The following is a 16,930-nucleotide window of genomic DNA, read 5'->3' on the forward strand; positions in this document are numbered from 1 at the left end:
TGCGGGGGTGGATCATCAACGAGGTCTTGTGGTTCGCTTCGCTATGCTTGGCTTGACAAGAATGAGGCTCTTATGCTAGGCCCAAGACAAACATATTGTGTCAAACGATTGGCTGAGTTCTCGGACAAGCCCGCAGCTCTGTCATGACTTCGGATGTCATGATCCCACCCATCAAACCCAAGACTGCCCCGCCCAGTCAGGCTCTGTATGTGACATTGAAACGACCCAAGGCACCTCATCGCTCGTATAGCGTTGCAATGGAGTGTTGTACGGTATTCGTAGTCCAACCACGGGAAGACTTTCTTCGTCTTCCTTTGGGCTTTGTGAGACTTCAGGCACATCTGTTTTGTAAGTACCTACCATGACCGAGCCTGGCTCGAGTAACTCTGGCCATATCAACACCCCAACTTCCCACGATGCGATGCGCATCTCACCTGTAGGCCGAGCTGCTTCGCCCCAGGCCTGCTTCGAGATATTGGCTGATGTGAGAAGCCCCCAGTCTATGGACGATTTATTTGATCGGACATAGGTCTTGATGTGTGGTGCTGCCCTCTTGCGGCCACTTTCAAGTACAGGTCCATCGGGAAGTTCTGCAAACCGTTAGCTGTGCCTCAAATCTGAGACATGAATTGAACACACTAGTGCCACCAGGTGAATCGTTGGCCCAATGATGAAACATTGGGCGGAGATATTCCAATTGTTTCGCTTGTTGTGGTGATTGGATCTTTGTGTGTATAGAAAGACCTGATGCATATCCATCCAACGACCGTCGTATTTCATCTGCCGTAGGAAACACAACCTTGAACCTGGGCCGCCTGAGACCCGTATCCTTACACCGACCCAAATGATCAAAAAGGGTCTTTTGTAGCCAATCGTCCTTTGGCCCTAGTGTGGCGATTGAAGATACTTGCACGACAATATCCGAATCACCATGCTGATGACAAGGGACGTGTCGCAGACACCTTTTTAAAGCGGCCCACCCCCAAGATGTTTCTGACATATCGTGCGCATCATGCCTACCCGGCACACTTGCGATGAGCGCGGCCTTGATGGTCGAAAAGTCGTATTGTTTGAGCTTGTCACTCAGAGGCTTGCAGATAATCTTGCGCTTATCGTAAAACTTCAGGTAGTTTAGAAGATCGATTTTGAAGCGTTCTCCACTACCGACAAGAAACTCCTCTGGGGAGGATGCAGGGGTCTGAGTTTTTGACATTCTGGGAAGTAAGGGAGATTTCCATACACCATTGGTCATGTTGGTCCAGTCTTTTGGGATCATGTTGGCGGTGTGAATGATGACCTGGGCAGTGTCACCATGCCGAAACAAAATCATCATCTTCGAATGATGGGTCCCAAACATCTCAGGCATAGGAGCGATATGGACATTGACATTCTCAAATTTTGCGGCTGCATTCTGATTCTAGTCAGCAAGTGGCCCAAACGTGATCTTGAGACGACCCTTTCTTGGTTCCATCGACAATTTCCACGGCTTACCTCCAACGCTATGCGGTTCTTATCTTCATGTTTCCAGAAACCATGAACCAAGTGAACATTGACAAGGTGACGTGTGTCAGGATCAAATGCATTCATCAAAAAGGGAATGTCATGCAGGAAGTTGAACTCCCAGCATTCTGAGATTAGAGGATCACCCAATAAGTCCCGAAGACTTACAGCATCCTTGTTCTCGCTTTCTGGGAGGTCCTGGATCCACGTCAATTGCCAAGGAGATGGTATCGCAACTGGTTTACGGGCCCTCTTTCTTGGTGGACTTATAGAGCGCTGTAGTGATTCAGGTGCATGGGCTTCAAATTCCGTTGATCGCTGACGCTTGGCAGGACGATCCATTGCAGTGATCTAGCAGTCTGGTATTGTCGATATAGTCTGTTAAACTGAATTGATCGAAGGAGAGCCACCACGGGATATCTGTGAGAATTTGAGATGAGGTTGAATTCGCAATACACCACACCAAGAAATGCCAGTTGAGAGGATTGCAATGGGCCAGAAAGTTGTTGGTGAAGCAAGAACCATGTGCGAGGTCGGGAAATAAATCTGGCCTGTGTATCTCGGAGATAATATCTTTGAATCGAGTGCAATGGGCTGTATCAGACCCCTTGAAGCATTCTCTGGCAAATAGACAGAGATGATGGTTTGTGTAGGTAGATTTGGTTTAGTACAGGTAGGTAGGAGGTAGGTACCTGTCTTTAAAGACTTCTATTTAGGCTACTGCCTTCCACTATCAGCTCCTGCCCCTTGTTGTTGATCAACCTGAAAGTGGGACGCAGCTTAAGGCAGGTACCACTCTAGCTACTGATAATCTATCGGCGAACTGGGAAACTTGGATATCAACGTTGGCAAGCCCAAAATCGAATGCGCATCAATGAGGACCATTGTCTTTTTTTGTCTACTTTAACCAGGTACATCAAGTACTTAAGCTTCTTTAAACGTGGGCATCTTAGCTTAACCATCAGTTTCACTTGAGAGCAAAATCTCCCAAACCCAAGATGGACAAGCGTCAAGGTCCAGCTCAGGTTCAGGTTCAGTGGGAGTGGAGTGGCTTAGCAGGGTCCTCTCCTGTGGCGTCGAATTCCGATACAGAACGTGGTCTCGAAGTTGAATGCGCCTCCTGAATAGTGAACTCTCTCTCCTCCTCTTTGTTCTTTTTCCTCTATTCTTATTTTTGCCCTCATCATCGCCATCTACTTTCGCGCCTGGTGAGCGCGATCGTACGATCGTTTTCTGGTCTTTGTCTCTTTTTCGTTTATGTAGGTATCTGTGATAACTTCAAACAATCTAAGCCTTGACCCCCAGACGATCGCCACTGGCTCATCACTCTACCACCTAATCTGGCCCGATATTATTTCTCACTCGTCTCGCGTTCTTCTGTATAGTCTACCTTGTTCCTCACGTCGCGACAAATACTTGAATAGGGACGTCCTGCGACCAAACAATTCTGCAACGCCTTCCGCGACTTACAATCTTATACATCCCCCGGTGCTTCCAGCCCAGCATGCGTTTCTCTCCGCTTGCGACCCTCGCGGGGTTGTCAGCGTTTGTTCTGGCTGACGAAGTCAAAAACCCCGTGTCAGAGCCTTCGGTTTTTAATGGCAAGACGGTGCCACCATTGCTCGAATTAACTCCTGCAAACTGGGAGGAGCAGACCAAGAAGAACAAGTTTCTCATGGTTAAACACTTCAGGTACATTGCACTTGGAATACACTGCGGTTGATATACTTACGAGTTCCCAGTCCCTACTGCAAGCACTGTACTAGATTCGCTCCAACTTTCCAGACCCTCTACGAATTCTACTATACCTCGAAGCCTCAAGTCGACGATCCGGAAGCCACGTTTACAAAATACTACGACTTTGTTTTTGGCACTGTAAACTGTGTTGCTTACTATGACTTCTGTATGGAGCACGAAATCCAGTCATACCCGACCTCAATTCTCTACGAAGATGGCAAGGTGTTCGAGTCCTTACGCGGAATTAAGAATATGACGGTATTGACGACAACCGTCGAAAAAGCGCTTGCCAAAACACATCCTGGTCGACCCGAACTCGTCGAATTACCCAACCCTGGCGACAAAGTCTACCCTGCCCCAAAGACCGACGAGAAGCCTGCAGAGTCTGCTACTGAGAAAAAGGAGGCAGAGGCGCCAGCAAAGGCGGCGGCTGAAGCTGAGAAGCCCCTCGATGCCGTTGCTGAGAAGGTTGCCTCGGAGCCATCTGGTAAAACTGAGGGCAAATCTCTCGATGATGTTACCAAAATGCCCAAAGACGAGGACAAGTCTGATAAAGCTGAGGCAGTTGAAAAGACCGCTCAGGATGAGAACAAGCACTCGTTTGGCGCCGATTGGAAAGTTCCCAGCACCGGCCAGATGCTTAAGAAACCCAAGGCCCAAGATTCTACACCCAAGTATAACCTGGAGGGCATCAGCGCTCCTCTGACCCCCGCAAACTTTGACACACTAGTTACAAACTCGAAAGATCCCTGGTTCATCAAGTTCTACGCACCTTGGTGTTCTCACTGTAAAGCTATGGCACCTACATGGCAGCAATTGGCCAAGAAAATGCAGGGCAAGCTCAACATCGGCGAGGTCAACTGCGAGGCGGACCATAAGCTTTGCACGCAAATGGGCGTCAAGGCGTTCCCGACCATTCACTTCATCAACGGCGCAGAAAAGGCCGAGTACAAGGGTTTGCGTGGGGTCGGTGACTTTGTTGCCTATGCCGAGGGGGCGCTTGAGGTTGCAGGTGGCGTTCTTGATGTTGATGCCGAGAGCTTCAAGGAGCTCGAAAAGACCGAGGAAGTCCTGTTTGTTTACTTCTATGACCACGCTACCACTACCGAGGATTTCAAAGCACTAGACGCTCTGCCCCTTAACCTTATCGGACGAGGCAAGATCGTCAAAACAAGCGACCCCGAGCTGTACAGCCGATTCAAGATCACAACTTGGCCCAGGCTCTTGGTCTCCCGAGAGGGCCGTGCGACCTACTATACACCTATCACACCCGATGAGATGAGAGATGTCGATGCGTTGGTTTCATGGATGAAGTCCACATGGCTCCCTCTAGTTCCTGAGATGACTGCCATCAACGCCAAGCAGATTATGAACCACAAGCTGGTTGTGCTTGCCATTCTTAACCGTGACGATGAGGACCGTCTTCAGAACTCCATCCTGGAGCTCAAGAACGCTGCAAATGAGTGGGTGGACCGCCAGGTTCAAGAGTTTCAGCTCGAGCGTAAGAAGCTCCGAGATGCAAAGCAGATGAGAATCGAAGAGGCTCAAAGCCGTGACGACCAACGTGGTCTTCGCAATGCCAAGGCTATCAAGATTGACATGGACTCTACCCGTCGTCAGGAGGTTGGTTTTGCCTGGGTTGATGGCATCTTTTGGCAGAGGTGGATTGCTAGCACCTATAACATTGATGTGAGAGATGGTGAGCGTATCATCATCAACGAAGAAGATGTAAGTTTCCAGTATCCCAGTAGAGATTGGCCGTATATTGACAATTTGGTAGCGACACAAGTTCTGGGACACTACTCCTACCGGTAACCAGATCATGGTCAGCCATACCTCGATCATGGACACCCTTGACAAGATCGTCTATGGCCCCAACCCCATTTCCCCCAAGTACACCATCAGCTCTTTTGCCAAGTTTTTCTTTGACATCAAGATGAACTTCGTCGACCACCCATTCTTGTCCATCGGCTTTGTCATTGCTGTTAGTTTTGGTCTCTACTCTTGGTTCCGTAACCGTACTCGACGATCCAGGGGCACTTTCTTCCGGGACGATAACATGGGTCTCAAGGATGGACTCCTGGGTCAGAATGGCAACGCCAAGTCTGATTAGAAGAGTTGATTCTGTAATAGCGAAATCATGACTATTGATACAGTGGGCTCGAGTACTGGCAGAGTCACTCACTACTAAAAAGATCAATTATAAAGGGGTTTCTGGGATGGGTCGCAATAGGATGTTTTGGCCCTGCGTTGTTGAATTGCGGAGTTCTGGTTTGATAACTATCGCTTTGAATTACTTGCTGCTGTATATTAGATAAGTCACAGTGGGAATATCATCTGCTTATGTGCTGTTTATCCTTTTGAAATTGAAACACCGTGGGTACAATTGTGTCATCTGCGTAATGGTTTTATTTTGGCTTCTCTCTTTAGATACTGAAGCCAACAGTAGTTCACGACGAGACCACTTCGTATGACCAAAGGATACGATGAACGCCATGTTACTTTTTTATATTCATTTGCCTACATTTGAACTTGACTATCAAAAAGGGCCCCAATATGTTCTCTTGCCCAAGCAACACCTTGATTTGTATCCTGATTAAGTGTAGAGCACATCAGTGAGACTGTTGAGCGCCAAACCTTCCTTTGCGATATCTCCAGCATCGACCAAGAAATCAAGAGGCATGTCAACAAGCGTGCCACGAATACGCGAAAGCCACTGCTTCACTTCTTGCACACCACCAGGGAACTCGGACTGCACGATATGGCCATACTCAACCTTGCCCTTCTTCAACTCCTCCTTGACATCCTGGTCCTTCTTGCCCGGGATGATGAAGTACTGGGTGAAAAAGGACTCGTAGTCCTTCCACGTCCTGACCTTGTTGGTAGGAACGGGGTGGAATGCACGGTCGAATGTCTCGGTGTTGACGCGAGCGGTATTGGTCCAGAGACGGTGGAAGTCTGGGTGCAGAGGATCGCGAACGAGGAGATCGGCTGGGGAACCCCAGTCGTAGTCGTTGGGGTCACGATCAACAGGCGTCCAGTTCCTGTCGGGCTGGTCCCAACGCTGGTTGGGGATGAGGCCGAGATGCTTGCGGAAGAGGTATCGACGCAGAGAGGCGGCGAAGCGAGAGGCCGTGTATGGGCGTCCATTCATGTAAGACTCGCAGGGAGTGGGATCCTCGATGACGACGGCGATTTCGGAGTCGTGATCTCCGAGCTGAGAACGATCGTTCAAGTTGGCTGAACCAACGATCACGAGACGGTCGTCGACAATAAGCAGTTTGCTATGTATATACAACTCCTCGGAAACAAAGGCGTTGATCTCATCCTCAGGGTTGCCTTCCCAGCGAAGATCAGTAACTCGAGGGCCTTGGTCCATGTAGCAAGCACTGATGGTATCGAGAGTGCGGTCCGCCACTTGGCTCGCTCCTTGCTGGTACTGCTGGTAAGACTGCTGCTGGGGTCTGTTGTCGTGGCTCGACGAGCCGGAGTGACCCCCTTGGTATTCCTGACTTTGAGGTCGGCCATCGTATCTCGAGTGCTCGGGTCGGTCGTCGTAGCGAGAAGAGCTGGAGTATTCCTGGCGAGGTGGTCGGTCGTAGTCAGAACGACCTCCATGGCTTTGCTCTGAGTAACCACCTTGATACTCATCTCGTCCGCCGTAGCCCTGTTGCGAATAGCTTCCTTGTGGTCTTGCGAATCGAGGATCGGCTCCAGGGTGATCATACGGGTTAGGCTGATACTCTCTTCCATAGTTGCCACCTCTCCTCTCATCATCACTGTCATCGTCGTGTCTGTTGTACCTAGACTCGGAGTCATGCTGAGAATAACCTCCCTGTCTTGCGAAGCGTGGGTCAGCTCGGGGGTGCCCGTAAGGATCCCGCTGAGTTTGGCCGTAGTTGTCACGACGTCTGTCATCATCACTATCGCTGCCTCGCCTGTTGCTTTTACGGTAGTCAGAGTGGCCTCCGCGGCTGCGATCTCTTCGACGATCGTCATCGCTGTCGCTACCACGTCTGCCGTGCCTGGAGTCAGAGTGTCGTTCGCGGTAATCATCATCCTGCCCTCTACTACTGTCGCCGTAACCCCGTCGAGATTCCCGGTGATACTCATCTCGCTCGGATCGGCCTCCGTACTCTCGGCTTTGATATCCACCACCTTGTCGAGGGCTGGAGAAATCGCCGCGGCTCCCTTGGTATTCCTCATGTGCCTCCCTTTCGGAGCTATGCTCTGGGTAACCACCCAGTTCACGATCTTTCTGCTTACGAGCATCTTCGTAAGAGACGCCGGTGCGGGCCTCTGTTTCAGCCATAGTCCTAGAAGTGTTGATACGGTCAAAGTTGCGAAGGTTGTAGAAGCCGATGTATCTGCTAGGATCACGGATGCCCGCCTTAAGAAGCTTCTCAATGATACTATAGCCACCGCGGCTGATAGAGTCATATTGGAACTCCATAATAGCTCGGGTTCCCAGAGCGCCGTCGTCGTGAAGATCGCCGGCGAATGCTGGGACTGCAGGCATAAGAACCCAGACGTGGAATGGCTGACCTTCATGATCGGCACGGATGATTCGATCAACCAACGCAGCGCCGATCTTGTTCTTAACAACTCTTTGTTTGTCGTCGGTAGCAGTGATGAAGAACTAAATTGTCAGTAAAACAAATTGTCAAATTAAGGGGAGACATACCTGATTCTCGATGTAAATAAAGTGCTTAGCTTCGTTGATAGACTGAATGTAGGCAGTCTGAATCGAACGCTCAAGCGGATGGCCAGATGACCACTCAGCACAGCTGTATCATGTTAGTAATTGCCAACTAACAAAGGGTGAGATGACTTGCCTTCGAATCATCTGAATGTGAGGCATATTGCCACCTCGAGAGCCATGTTCACGGTCACTGTGTCGTGGAGCATCATGCTCTCCAAATGATCTCAATCTATTCATACCGCGACTAAATTGCTCAGTCAAACCACCCAAGTGGTCATCTTCACCTCTAGATCGTCTATCTCCACCACCAGAAGGACCTCGTGGAGGAAGTTCAAGTGCATGGTACTTTCCAGGGTTCTTCTTATTATACTTTTCTTTGAAGATGAAATTCCTATTCATAATTAGTTACTGTCAAGCTTGTTGGTTAGTTGCGGGTTCTCACCATCTATCAACAAAGTGGTCAACCATGTCACGAGTGATGGGACCAGTCATGCTCACAGTGACATCCGACCAGCCCATGCGCGAGCTTTTGGTACGATCAACTAGGGTATGTTAGCTATCATTATTTCCAATCAACGGATGTTATGAGAAGAATTGGCTTACGCTGGTTCTGGTCCCAGTCCTTGACATTGGCGAAATCATACACTCTAGAGAGAAATTTAGCAAACTGTAATTTTATTTCGTAATTCAACGTACCGAGCATTATTGTAGTCTTGTCCTGGGAAGATAATTTCATCCAGGTTACCCGGGTGGGCGTCCGCAATGGGGTGACCTATCCAAGGTTGTCAGTATAAGAACCAAAAATATTAAAAGGCCGACTTACTGTTTGTATCCCATCTACCAAAGCCTAAGATTGATTACATTAGTGCAAATTCCCATTAGTGGATAGTGCGAGTTCATACACATGTCCAGTCCTCCCATGAAACATATCTTTCCGTTGTCGATGACCAGAAGCTTTTCGTGATGCGCCCAATACAACACAACGTCGCCAGCAGTACCGTAAACAGCCTTCAGCGCATCTCCTGATGCCTTGAATAAGTCAAAACTAGTCAGGGCTTTGACTGTTTTGCCCAATTCGCTTTGGAAGTCGTAACCTGTGGGATAGTGATCCGGATGTCTGAAGACACGAATGTTCTCATGAAGTGCCTCAAGAGCAGTCCTCGTATGTGCGCTGTCGCAGCTGAGGGCAGCAGCAACCTCCTTATATACCAGGATGTATACCTTCACGCCTCGTTCTGCGGCGGCCTTCAACATGCGATCCAGACGGTATTGCTCGTTCTTGGCCGGGGGGCGACGAAGATACAACTCAGGACTCAGCCACCAATCAAGGATATAGATACTTTCTTGGGCCTCTAGAAATAAGAACAATGTTAAATATAGTCATAAATAGTTTTGGTTGTTGTCCAAACTTACGTTCGATAGCCTGGGAGACAGCCCAGAAGTACGAGGCACCGTCAACATACCACTTCGCATTTCCCGAAGATTCCCCAGCAAACGAACGATAGCGATTAATAGCTTGCTGTCTCTGGAGGTATTGAGCTGCAGCGTCGTGTGAGCTGTCTTTATGAGGCTGATCCTGTCCCTGTGGGCGGCCACTGCTCTCGGGCCTGTTGTAGCCACCCTGGGACTGGCTTTGATTTCCGTAGCCTCCGTGAGATTGTCCGTATTGGCTCTGGCTTTGCGAGTAACCATGGTCTTGAGATTGACCATACGACTGACCACCGTCGTACTGGCCTTGGCCTCCGTAACTGGACTGTCCATATGAATGCTGGCTCTGTCCTCCATAGTCAGACTGCCCGTAAGATTGCTGGCTGTGTTCTCCGTAGCTAGACTGTCCATAAGACTGCTGACTCTGTCCTCCATGAGATTGGGATTGAGAATGCTGCTGCTGCGGCTTCTTATCATCGTCGTCGTCGTCGCCTTTCAGAGCATTCTCGACATGCTCGCCGATCTTCTTGAAGAAATCCATATTCTCAACGTGTCCCGGAGACCTCGGCGGTGAGATGCAGGATGGGTAACAATAGGAACCAAGATATTCTTATGAATACTAGACAAGGTATATGTTGGAATAAGCTAGCTTGAGCCAAGAAGCAAGTGGATTTAAGCAAAAAAGAATGGAGTTGGGTTTGTCACTCAGTGATGCTGACAAGCTGACTCCATGAGCATGAGAGAGCTAAGCTTGGAAGCTTTGATTCGAAGTGGGGGAATGAGGGGAGCTGAATGATGACGATTTGGCCTTGGAATGTGCATAAAGCGGACAGCCAATAGTTAATCACTGAAACAAGCTTCGGTATCCGTACTTTTGACCAGAGTCAGGTTTCCATGATTAGTTGTCAGTACATATGCAGTGATCTATAAATACTCGTCATTGGACAAAAAGAGCAAGCATCTCGTGTCATTCATTGGAACATTAATCAAGAGTTGCGGGGTTGTTGCAGGGTTATCTTTTGACAGTTGTATCAAGACAACTACCGAGGACAAGAGCAACTATTCACTTTCACATAGGTTATTTAACACAAAGAGTCATTTATTAGAGATTTCTAACTATGAATAACTGAAATCACTGTTGGCATCTTGTTGTCCTTGCTATATCACACTATTGACAGCTCATGGCCGAAGCATCAGAACCCTCTACCTACCAAAACCCCACCTCCTCCGAGCCTCCTCTGCCTCCAGCTCCTCCTTTCTCTTGATACAATCGCTGCAATTATCACTGCTTGACAAGATTTCTGTTACAAATACATCGGGGCTAACATTGCAGACACCGTTCTCTTTCATACCGTCACAGGGCACAGTTGGACCAAAAGACCTCTCAAGTATCGCCCGGCATTCCATGCATCTCGTCATGACACAGATCGTATTGCACATGTTGACGGTTTCAAATATTGTTTAAAGTTGATTACTGGCTTGTTATAAGATAATAGGTTGTTTGATAATACTTCTATGTTTATACTGTCCCGGATTTATTTATACTTGTAAGGATACCGTGAATAAGTGATCAGAGAGTCAACTTTTACTATCAATTGTTTAACAAATACTCCCATTCATCCAACCACAGTTGACAGCTACAATTGATTGCCGAAGTTCAAACCCGGACAGCCCTACCTACTCCGATGCAGGTAACCCATTGGGATAAGTTAATAACAATCTACCGAAGTGTCACATGTGCAGTACGTTGCATTACATTAGTTGGCTAAGACTGTGATTAACCAGGTTATGCCCAACCTTCCGGAACCTCTTGTAGTGAAAAGGTATAGTCTTGTCAATGGTGGTAGGTAGTTTTACCACCAGTTAACCAACGACATCAATATCAAAAGTTACGCCCTGTTGTTTCTGGTGACTCAGAATGAGCCCAAACGTGATTTCTCTAAAAGGCTACAGTCAGACATGACTCGGTATAAGAAAAAGAGACCAGCTGACGATGGGCTGATATAGTTTTCTGTCATGGTATTCGACAAAGCCATGTTATCCACTGTGACTGTTTATACATATACCAATTAGCAACCAGAAACCCAACTGTGAAGCTCCCGTCCCGTCCCGTGTTTGTTTCATCAACCTATTAATGACCAGTCTTGCAGTAACTTTGCGCGTAGATAAACGATGGACAAGTTAACCCAACCCATCAGTCTAAATCAACCTGCCAGATCCGTCAATGCGCCATTTATTCCATTGAATCAGTGGCAACCGTGGCGCGCAACCCTCTTGACGATCCCACGGGGTAAAGAAGGGGAAAATCAGAGGATTTAATGCACCCATTTCAACGTTTGAGAGGGTGTCGAAATGGAATGGAAGGGCAAAGTCGGTTCATGACGGGAACTAAGAGGAAGCGATAACTAAACTAAACTAAACTGGCTGCAATTACCCGGCGCGGCGGTACAGTACAGAGTAACATCAGTCAATTTATTACTGGGTCGACACCAACCTGCTGGAAAGGGTTCTATCTTGTAGTGGTTGCAGCCCGGCAGGGCTTTTCCTGAGGTGAGATTAGTAGATTGATTCCCTGCATGTTGCAGACAGGTACAAGTTCAATCACTGAATCACACCCGAACCAAGCACATCTCATCTTAATCTGGGTAATCACATCGTGATTAACTTGTCTTTTCTTGTCCTGTCTTGTCGATTCAGGACAAGGCTTAAAAGCCTGGGGTATGATCCTTAAAGTTGACTCAACTCACTTTCACTTGGCATCATCTTAAACTTGCATCTACCTTTTCTTAACCTTTAAAAACTTTCTACCCTAAAAGCTCTCCCACTCGCTTCTACAACCCTCGAACGAGTACCTATCTACCTTAGTAGTTTAAAGGTCAGTTTATTAGCTTGGAGTTTGATCTCCTACATCGGATAACCCAAATCTAATCTTTTTCAGATTCCTTGCCAGCCGAGTAATATCAATTAATACATACTTGGACTGTTCCAAGTAAAAGTATTTAACAAGCAACAAACCCTGGACCATCAGATGCAATATTCAACAAAGCTTTGTACACCGAGAGACGACCTCTGCTCTTGTGAACCATATTGTCCCTCACAACCTTTTGCACAAGCACCCACTCCATCAATCAAATATTTTCGATATGACTGAAGTGGGAACAGTCACCGAAATGGCAAAGTCAGGAACAGTGGCCATCTTCTCACCAAGTCAACACGGCCACTTGATCCCATATCTCGCTGCCATTCACGCCTCATGTATCACTCACGATCGCACCATCGCAGAATTCCTCCCGCCCCTGTCTCATGAAAAGCTTCTTGCATGGTGGAAAGAGCGCATCGCCGAAGTTGCGGATGGGAAACGGCTCATCTTTATACTCCTCAATGAGACAGAACCCGGAGTTCGCCCAAAAGGGCCCGACGTTGTAGGCGTTGTCATGCTTTCCATGCCTTCTTCGGAAACTGGCCCGTTCCGTGGCGTCGTCGAGAAGCTGTTTGTCCAGAAAGCCTGGCGCAGACGTGGTTTTGCCAGGACTCTCATGTCTACTCTCGAAACCGAAGCTACAAAGAGGGGACGAACTATTCTCCTTCTCGATACTGAGACCGGGAGCCTTGGAGGAGAAGTTTTTAAGAACCTGGGCTATATTGAGCTCGGCCAGATCCCAAAATATAGTCTAAGTCCAACTGGCGAACTCAAAGATGGAACCTTCTTCTGGAAACACCTGGCACTGTAGCCATGAATAGGCTTCCAAGACGACACAAAGATTGTCGAAATTGCGCCAACATGGAAGGTTCGATGGTATGCGTTTTGAAAGTACTGTAGAGACTCTCTTGCAATGAGAAGAGGAGAACGAGGCGACTCGATATTGCTGTTCTGAGGATGGATACTGGCTGGCGAGGTGCTTCGGTGTGATTTTTTAGATATAAAAATTAGGAACCATTCACTGCAAACATATATTTCCATGTTTGTACTCATAAAACCCGCTCGTTCTTTTCATTGTGATCCGAATCCTAGACACTGTGCTACTATTACAACTTTCAAGAAACGCCAACATCAAGACACACTCTGCTGCATCACCTAAGCATCATCCTCAAGTTCCTCGACTCTGGGTGCCTCATAGTGCCTTTGCTGTACGTCACCAGTCTTAACCTGGGTGTCTGTTCCTGTTGTCGTTGCGCTGGTGGGCGCAAGACCGGTGGCGCCTGCCAAGGCGGGGTTAACGCTGGTTCCAGGGACAGCCACGGTCGACTTCTTCTTCTTCTTCTTTTTCTCGGTCTACACTCTTGTTAGTTTTTGTCACTCCACTTTGGATCATGATTTTACTGACCTCATGCCAAGCCCAGACAGGTCTGAAACTGTCCATGAAAGAAACGTCCTCCCACAGATTGGGGAAGAGCCAAAGACCAGGAGAGTTGGTGAAATATGTGATGCAGAAAAGGATAACACGGAAGATGGCCATGAGGAAGAACAGTCCAAGGAGACCCAAGAGTCCCCAACTTAGGTAGTATACACCTTGGCGCAACACCAGGGGCCAAAGAGGGTACAGGACAACAGCAAAAATGGCGAGGAGTGCGAGACCAGCATAGATCTTTCGCTTGAGCTGACTGCCTTCCCACAACCAAGCATAGTACATGTCGTCTTGTGCCTCCTGCTGCGGTTCGACCTTGACAGTCCACTGACCCTTGACACGCTTGGGCTTCTTTCCATTGGGGCCTGCTTGGGGCTCAATCTTGGAAACTCGAAGCGCAAGCATGCTGAGTGGCAGCAACTTGAAGGTGTTCTCAAGAGAAGCTCGGTCGGTGATTTCGGGAAGAAGGGGGTTCTTCTTGCGGGCCTTCTCATAGGCGGGGGACTGGAGGGCTCGGAGGGCTCGCTTGACTTCGTGTTGTTAGTTTTGAAGAATGTCAACCACTACGCTGACACCTACCTCGGAACATGTCCTTTCGCTCGCCGTTCATGATAACAGTCCTGGGCTTGAGATCCTGGCCACGGAGGAACGCCGCAAGAGCAAGGGCTTTGGGGTTGGGAGGTCCTGGAGTGATGGGCTGAGAGCGACCCTGCTGCTGCTGTTGGTGAGGGTGCGGGTGGGAGTGATCATGATCGTGATCGTGATCGTGACCATGACCATGATCGCCGCCCTGCTGCTGTTGCGCTCGCATGCGCATTTGTTCTTGGGCCTGTCGCTTGATGTGTTCAATAAATTCCGGGACAGTCATGCCATTCTTCTCGGCGTCGATAGCAAGTTGGCGCTGCATTGCCTGGATTTGCTCGGGTGTTGGTCGCTGTCCAGGCTGAGGCATGGGAATCTGGCCAGGCCCAGGCTGAGGGCCGGGCTGAGGAGGGGGAGCAGACATTGTAAAAAGTCAATCGATGAGATAAATAAAGAATGTAATAAAGGATCTTGTTTTAACTTGGGCTTAAGAAGAAAAAGACGAGAGGAAAGCGCATGAAAAGCGAAGTGAAGTTTGAGAGAGAACAAACTTGAGAGAGAACAAACATATGTGGTGTTGCTGCCACTTGGACCATGCCGTGCCAATCATGTCATAGTTTGCCAGAGACAACGGTGTTCACTTCCCTAAGGCAAGGAACCCCTAGACCCCGGCGCGATGGAGCTAGCTGTCCCCAAAAATCTCCCGGCGGATTGTTGATTGCCCGACTTCCGTTATATCTCCACGTGACAGGCATTCATTCCTCTAAGCCAGTCAGTGAGTGAAGGTTAGGACCATCTTCTTGTTACAGAGGCTTTGTTTAATAGAGCTCAAGAGCTCAACAATACTGATCATGGGTGACCGCTTAACACAGCTTCAAGACGCTGTAGATCAGGTTTGTATTAAGCCCTTCTTTCTTGATGCTATTTTGCTGAGTTGTTCGTTCTGTAGCTCGCGCAACAGTTTGTCGCATGTCTTCACTATGTAAACAAGCGACACGACCTTGAAATCCTCAATCCAAATGACAAAATCCGCGAAGTCAAAGATATCCCGAAAGAGGGTACGCAGCCACGGCTTCCCCTGTGAAGATCTAGCCACTAACTAGTAATCAGTCGATTCCCTCCCTCCAGACGAGTTCCGTGCTGGTATGGTAGAGCTATCTCAGGATCTCATTGTCAAGGAGCAGCAGATCGAGGTGCTTATTTCGTCCCTCCCTGGCTTGGACAACAGTGAGATGGATCAGGAGAGATACATCAAGGAGCTCGAAGAAGATCTTAAGATCGCCGAAGCTCAACGCCAAGAAGCGATCAAGGAGAAAGATCAGATACTGGCCGAACTGGACGGTGTGATTCGCAGTATCCGAAGACCTTGATCACAGCTTTGAACTATTTGTCGATCTACAGCGCGGAGTTACGGAGTTCGGAAAACTGGCAGAAACGACGTAGTTCAGTTTGTTTACACGAGCTTTTGATATGCATCTGTTAAAAATCTCTAATACAAAGGTATCTCAACCTAGTGAGCGCCTTGAACGCCACCGTCTAGTCCTCTATCCCATAATCCCATACAAGATACCATATGGCTAGTAAAGGACGCCTGACTCAAATTCTAAATATGCTCTAGTTGGATGTAGACTTGAAGAACTGGGGATAGATGTTGCGCAGTTCTCGCAAGTGCTGGATCTGGTATTGCGAAACTGGAGTCTTGGGAGCAGGCACTCCTTCTTCCACAAGGTGGGCTGCAGTCCAGCCGAATTCCTTTGCCTTTTCGCAATTCAAGCCGGAGTCATCTATAAAAGTTAGACAAGGTTGTAATAGAGAAACGGCGAAACTTACCAACAAAGTAACAATCCTCCACTCGCTCAATACCCGCCTCGCGCATGGCCTTCTCATACATGCGGGGGTCAGGCTTGCAGAGCATGGGTTGCTCCGCATAGTTACAGTAAGTGAGGCCGTCAAAGATGTCCTCAATGCCCAAGAGACGAACCACTCGCTTTCCATGGTTTACATAGGCGTTTGTGAAAAGCCACACGGTAACCTTGGACTTGTCAATATCCTCAAGGAGCTCACGCAGCTCGGGATTGGGCTTGATGATGCCTTCGAGGGGTAGGGCGTCATCCACTTTCGCGTTGTAATCGAGCGGATCAATCTGATGGTGTCGCACGAGTCCTTCGATGGCTAGGCCATAGCTGGTGTAATACTCCTTGTGCAGCTTCACGGCTTCGTCCCAAGGAAGCTCCAGATGTTTTGAGAAGTACTCGTCAATGAGATCAGCCATCAAGTCATGGACCTTGGAACCTATGCGCACTGTTAGATTGACGCTGTTGTGGGTATCTATTTTTGCTGAAGCTTACTTCTTGGGTAGAGGCAGTTGTCAATATCGCTGTATTAAAGTTAGCTACGACGTCATGAAGGGAGAAATTGAAGAGTCTAACAAGAATAGGACCGGCTTGACCGGGGTCATGTCCTGAGTGCTGCCCATGCTGAACTTGGAATAAGCCTGGATGTTGAAACTGGGGTTGTATTTTGCGGGGTGAAGATTGCGAGGTGTCGAATTTGAGTTGAACAATAAAGGAGAAGCAGGTGGTGAAGGTTTAGATAGACGCTTGAGGGATGATAATGCGGGAAAACGTGGTCGTAA

At 48.4% G+C, this 16,930-nt stretch overlaps 7 protein-coding genes across 7 annotated transcripts; 3 read left to right on the forward strand and 4 right to left on the reverse strand.

Moving 5' to 3' along the window:
- Positions 1–171: 171 nt before the first annotated feature.
- FGSG_12884 (uncharacterized protein) lies at positions 172–1,842 on the reverse strand (the record flags this gene model as incomplete). The annotated part of the gene is made up of 3 exons (XM_011326509.1): positions 172–590; positions 640–1,417; positions 1,492–1,842. The coding sequence occupies 3 exons, from the start codon at positions 1,840–1,842 to the stop codon at positions 172–174; spliced, it is 1,548 nt and encodes a 515-aa protein (XP_011324811.1).
- Positions 1,843–3,004: 1,162 nt separating this feature from the next.
- FGSG_06174 (uncharacterized protein) lies at positions 3,005–5,350 on the forward strand (the record flags this gene model as incomplete). The annotated part of the gene is made up of 3 exons (XM_011326510.1): positions 3,005–3,192; positions 3,243–4,965; positions 5,018–5,350. 3 exons carry the CDS (start codon positions 3,005–3,007, stop codon positions 5,348–5,350), a joined length of 2,244 nt encoding a protein of 747 aa, XP_011324812.1.
- Positions 5,351–5,833: 483 nt separating this feature from the next.
- FGSG_06175 (uncharacterized protein) lies at positions 5,834–9,193 on the reverse strand (the record flags this gene model as incomplete). Its single annotated transcript, XM_011326511.1, has 8 exons — positions 5,834–7,876; positions 7,922–8,024; positions 8,073–8,330; positions 8,382–8,481; positions 8,543–8,586; positions 8,636–8,711; positions 8,763–8,786; positions 8,842–9,193. The coding sequence occupies 8 exons, from the start codon at positions 9,191–9,193 to the stop codon at positions 5,834–5,836; spliced, it is 3,000 nt and encodes a 999-aa protein (XP_011324813.1).
- Positions 9,194–12,510: 3,317 nt separating this feature from the next.
- FGSG_06176 (uncharacterized protein) lies at positions 12,511–13,098 on the forward strand (the record flags this gene model as incomplete). The annotated part of the gene is made up of 1 exon (XM_011326512.1): positions 12,511–13,098. The coding sequence occupies one exon, from the start codon at positions 12,511–12,513 to the stop codon at positions 13,096–13,098; it is 588 nt and encodes a 195-aa protein (XP_011324814.1).
- Positions 13,099–13,306: 208 nt separating this feature from the next.
- FGSG_06177 (uncharacterized protein) lies at positions 13,307–14,842 on the reverse strand. Its single transcript, XM_011326513.1, has 3 exons — positions 14,293–14,842; positions 13,693–14,243; positions 13,307–13,640 (listed from the first exon to the last, which is right to left on the reverse strand). Exons 1-3 carry the CDS (start codon positions 14,717–14,719, stop codon positions 13,443–13,445), a joined length of 1,176 nt encoding a protein of 391 aa, XP_011324815.1. The 5' UTR covers positions 14,720–14,842; the 3' UTR covers positions 13,307–13,442.
- A 304-nt stretch (positions 14,843–15,146) lies between these two features.
- On the forward strand, positions 15,147–15,665 carry FGSG_06178 (uncharacterized protein; the record flags this gene model as incomplete). The annotated part of the gene is made up of 3 exons (XM_011326514.1): positions 15,147–15,188; positions 15,245–15,353; positions 15,406–15,665. 3 exons carry the CDS (start codon positions 15,147–15,149, stop codon positions 15,663–15,665), a joined length of 411 nt encoding a protein of 136 aa, XP_011324816.1.
- Positions 15,666–15,909: 244 nt separating this feature from the next.
- On the reverse strand, positions 15,910–16,771 carry FGSG_06179 (uncharacterized protein; the record flags this gene model as incomplete). The annotated part of the gene is made up of 4 exons (XM_011326515.1): positions 15,910–16,079; positions 16,126–16,587; positions 16,644–16,672; positions 16,725–16,771. 4 exons carry the CDS (start codon positions 16,769–16,771, stop codon positions 15,910–15,912), a joined length of 708 nt encoding a protein of 235 aa, XP_011324817.1.
- Positions 16,772–16,930: the final 159 nt, after the last annotated feature.

This window comes from Fusarium graminearum, chromosome 3 (genome assembly GCF_000240135.3).
Source record: "Fusarium graminearum PH-1 chromosome 3, whole genome shotgun sequence".
Classification (NCBI taxonomy): domain Eukaryota; kingdom Fungi; phylum Ascomycota; class Sordariomycetes; order Hypocreales; family Nectriaceae; genus Fusarium; species Fusarium graminearum.

Coding starts and splice junctions, on each gene's coding strand:
- FGSG_06177 (XM_011326513.1), bottom strand. CDS start 14,719: ATGTCTGCTCCCCCTCCTCAGCCCGGCCCTCAGCCTGGGCCTGGCCAG. Junction 14,244..14,292: donor GCGAAAGGACATGTTCCGAG/GTAGGTGTCAGC, acceptor AACAACACGAAG/TCAAGCGAGCCCTCCGAGCC. Junction 13,641..13,692: donor CTGTCTGGGCTTGGCATGAG/GTCAGTAAAATC, acceptor ACAAGAGTGTAG/ACCGAGAAAAAGAAGAAGAA.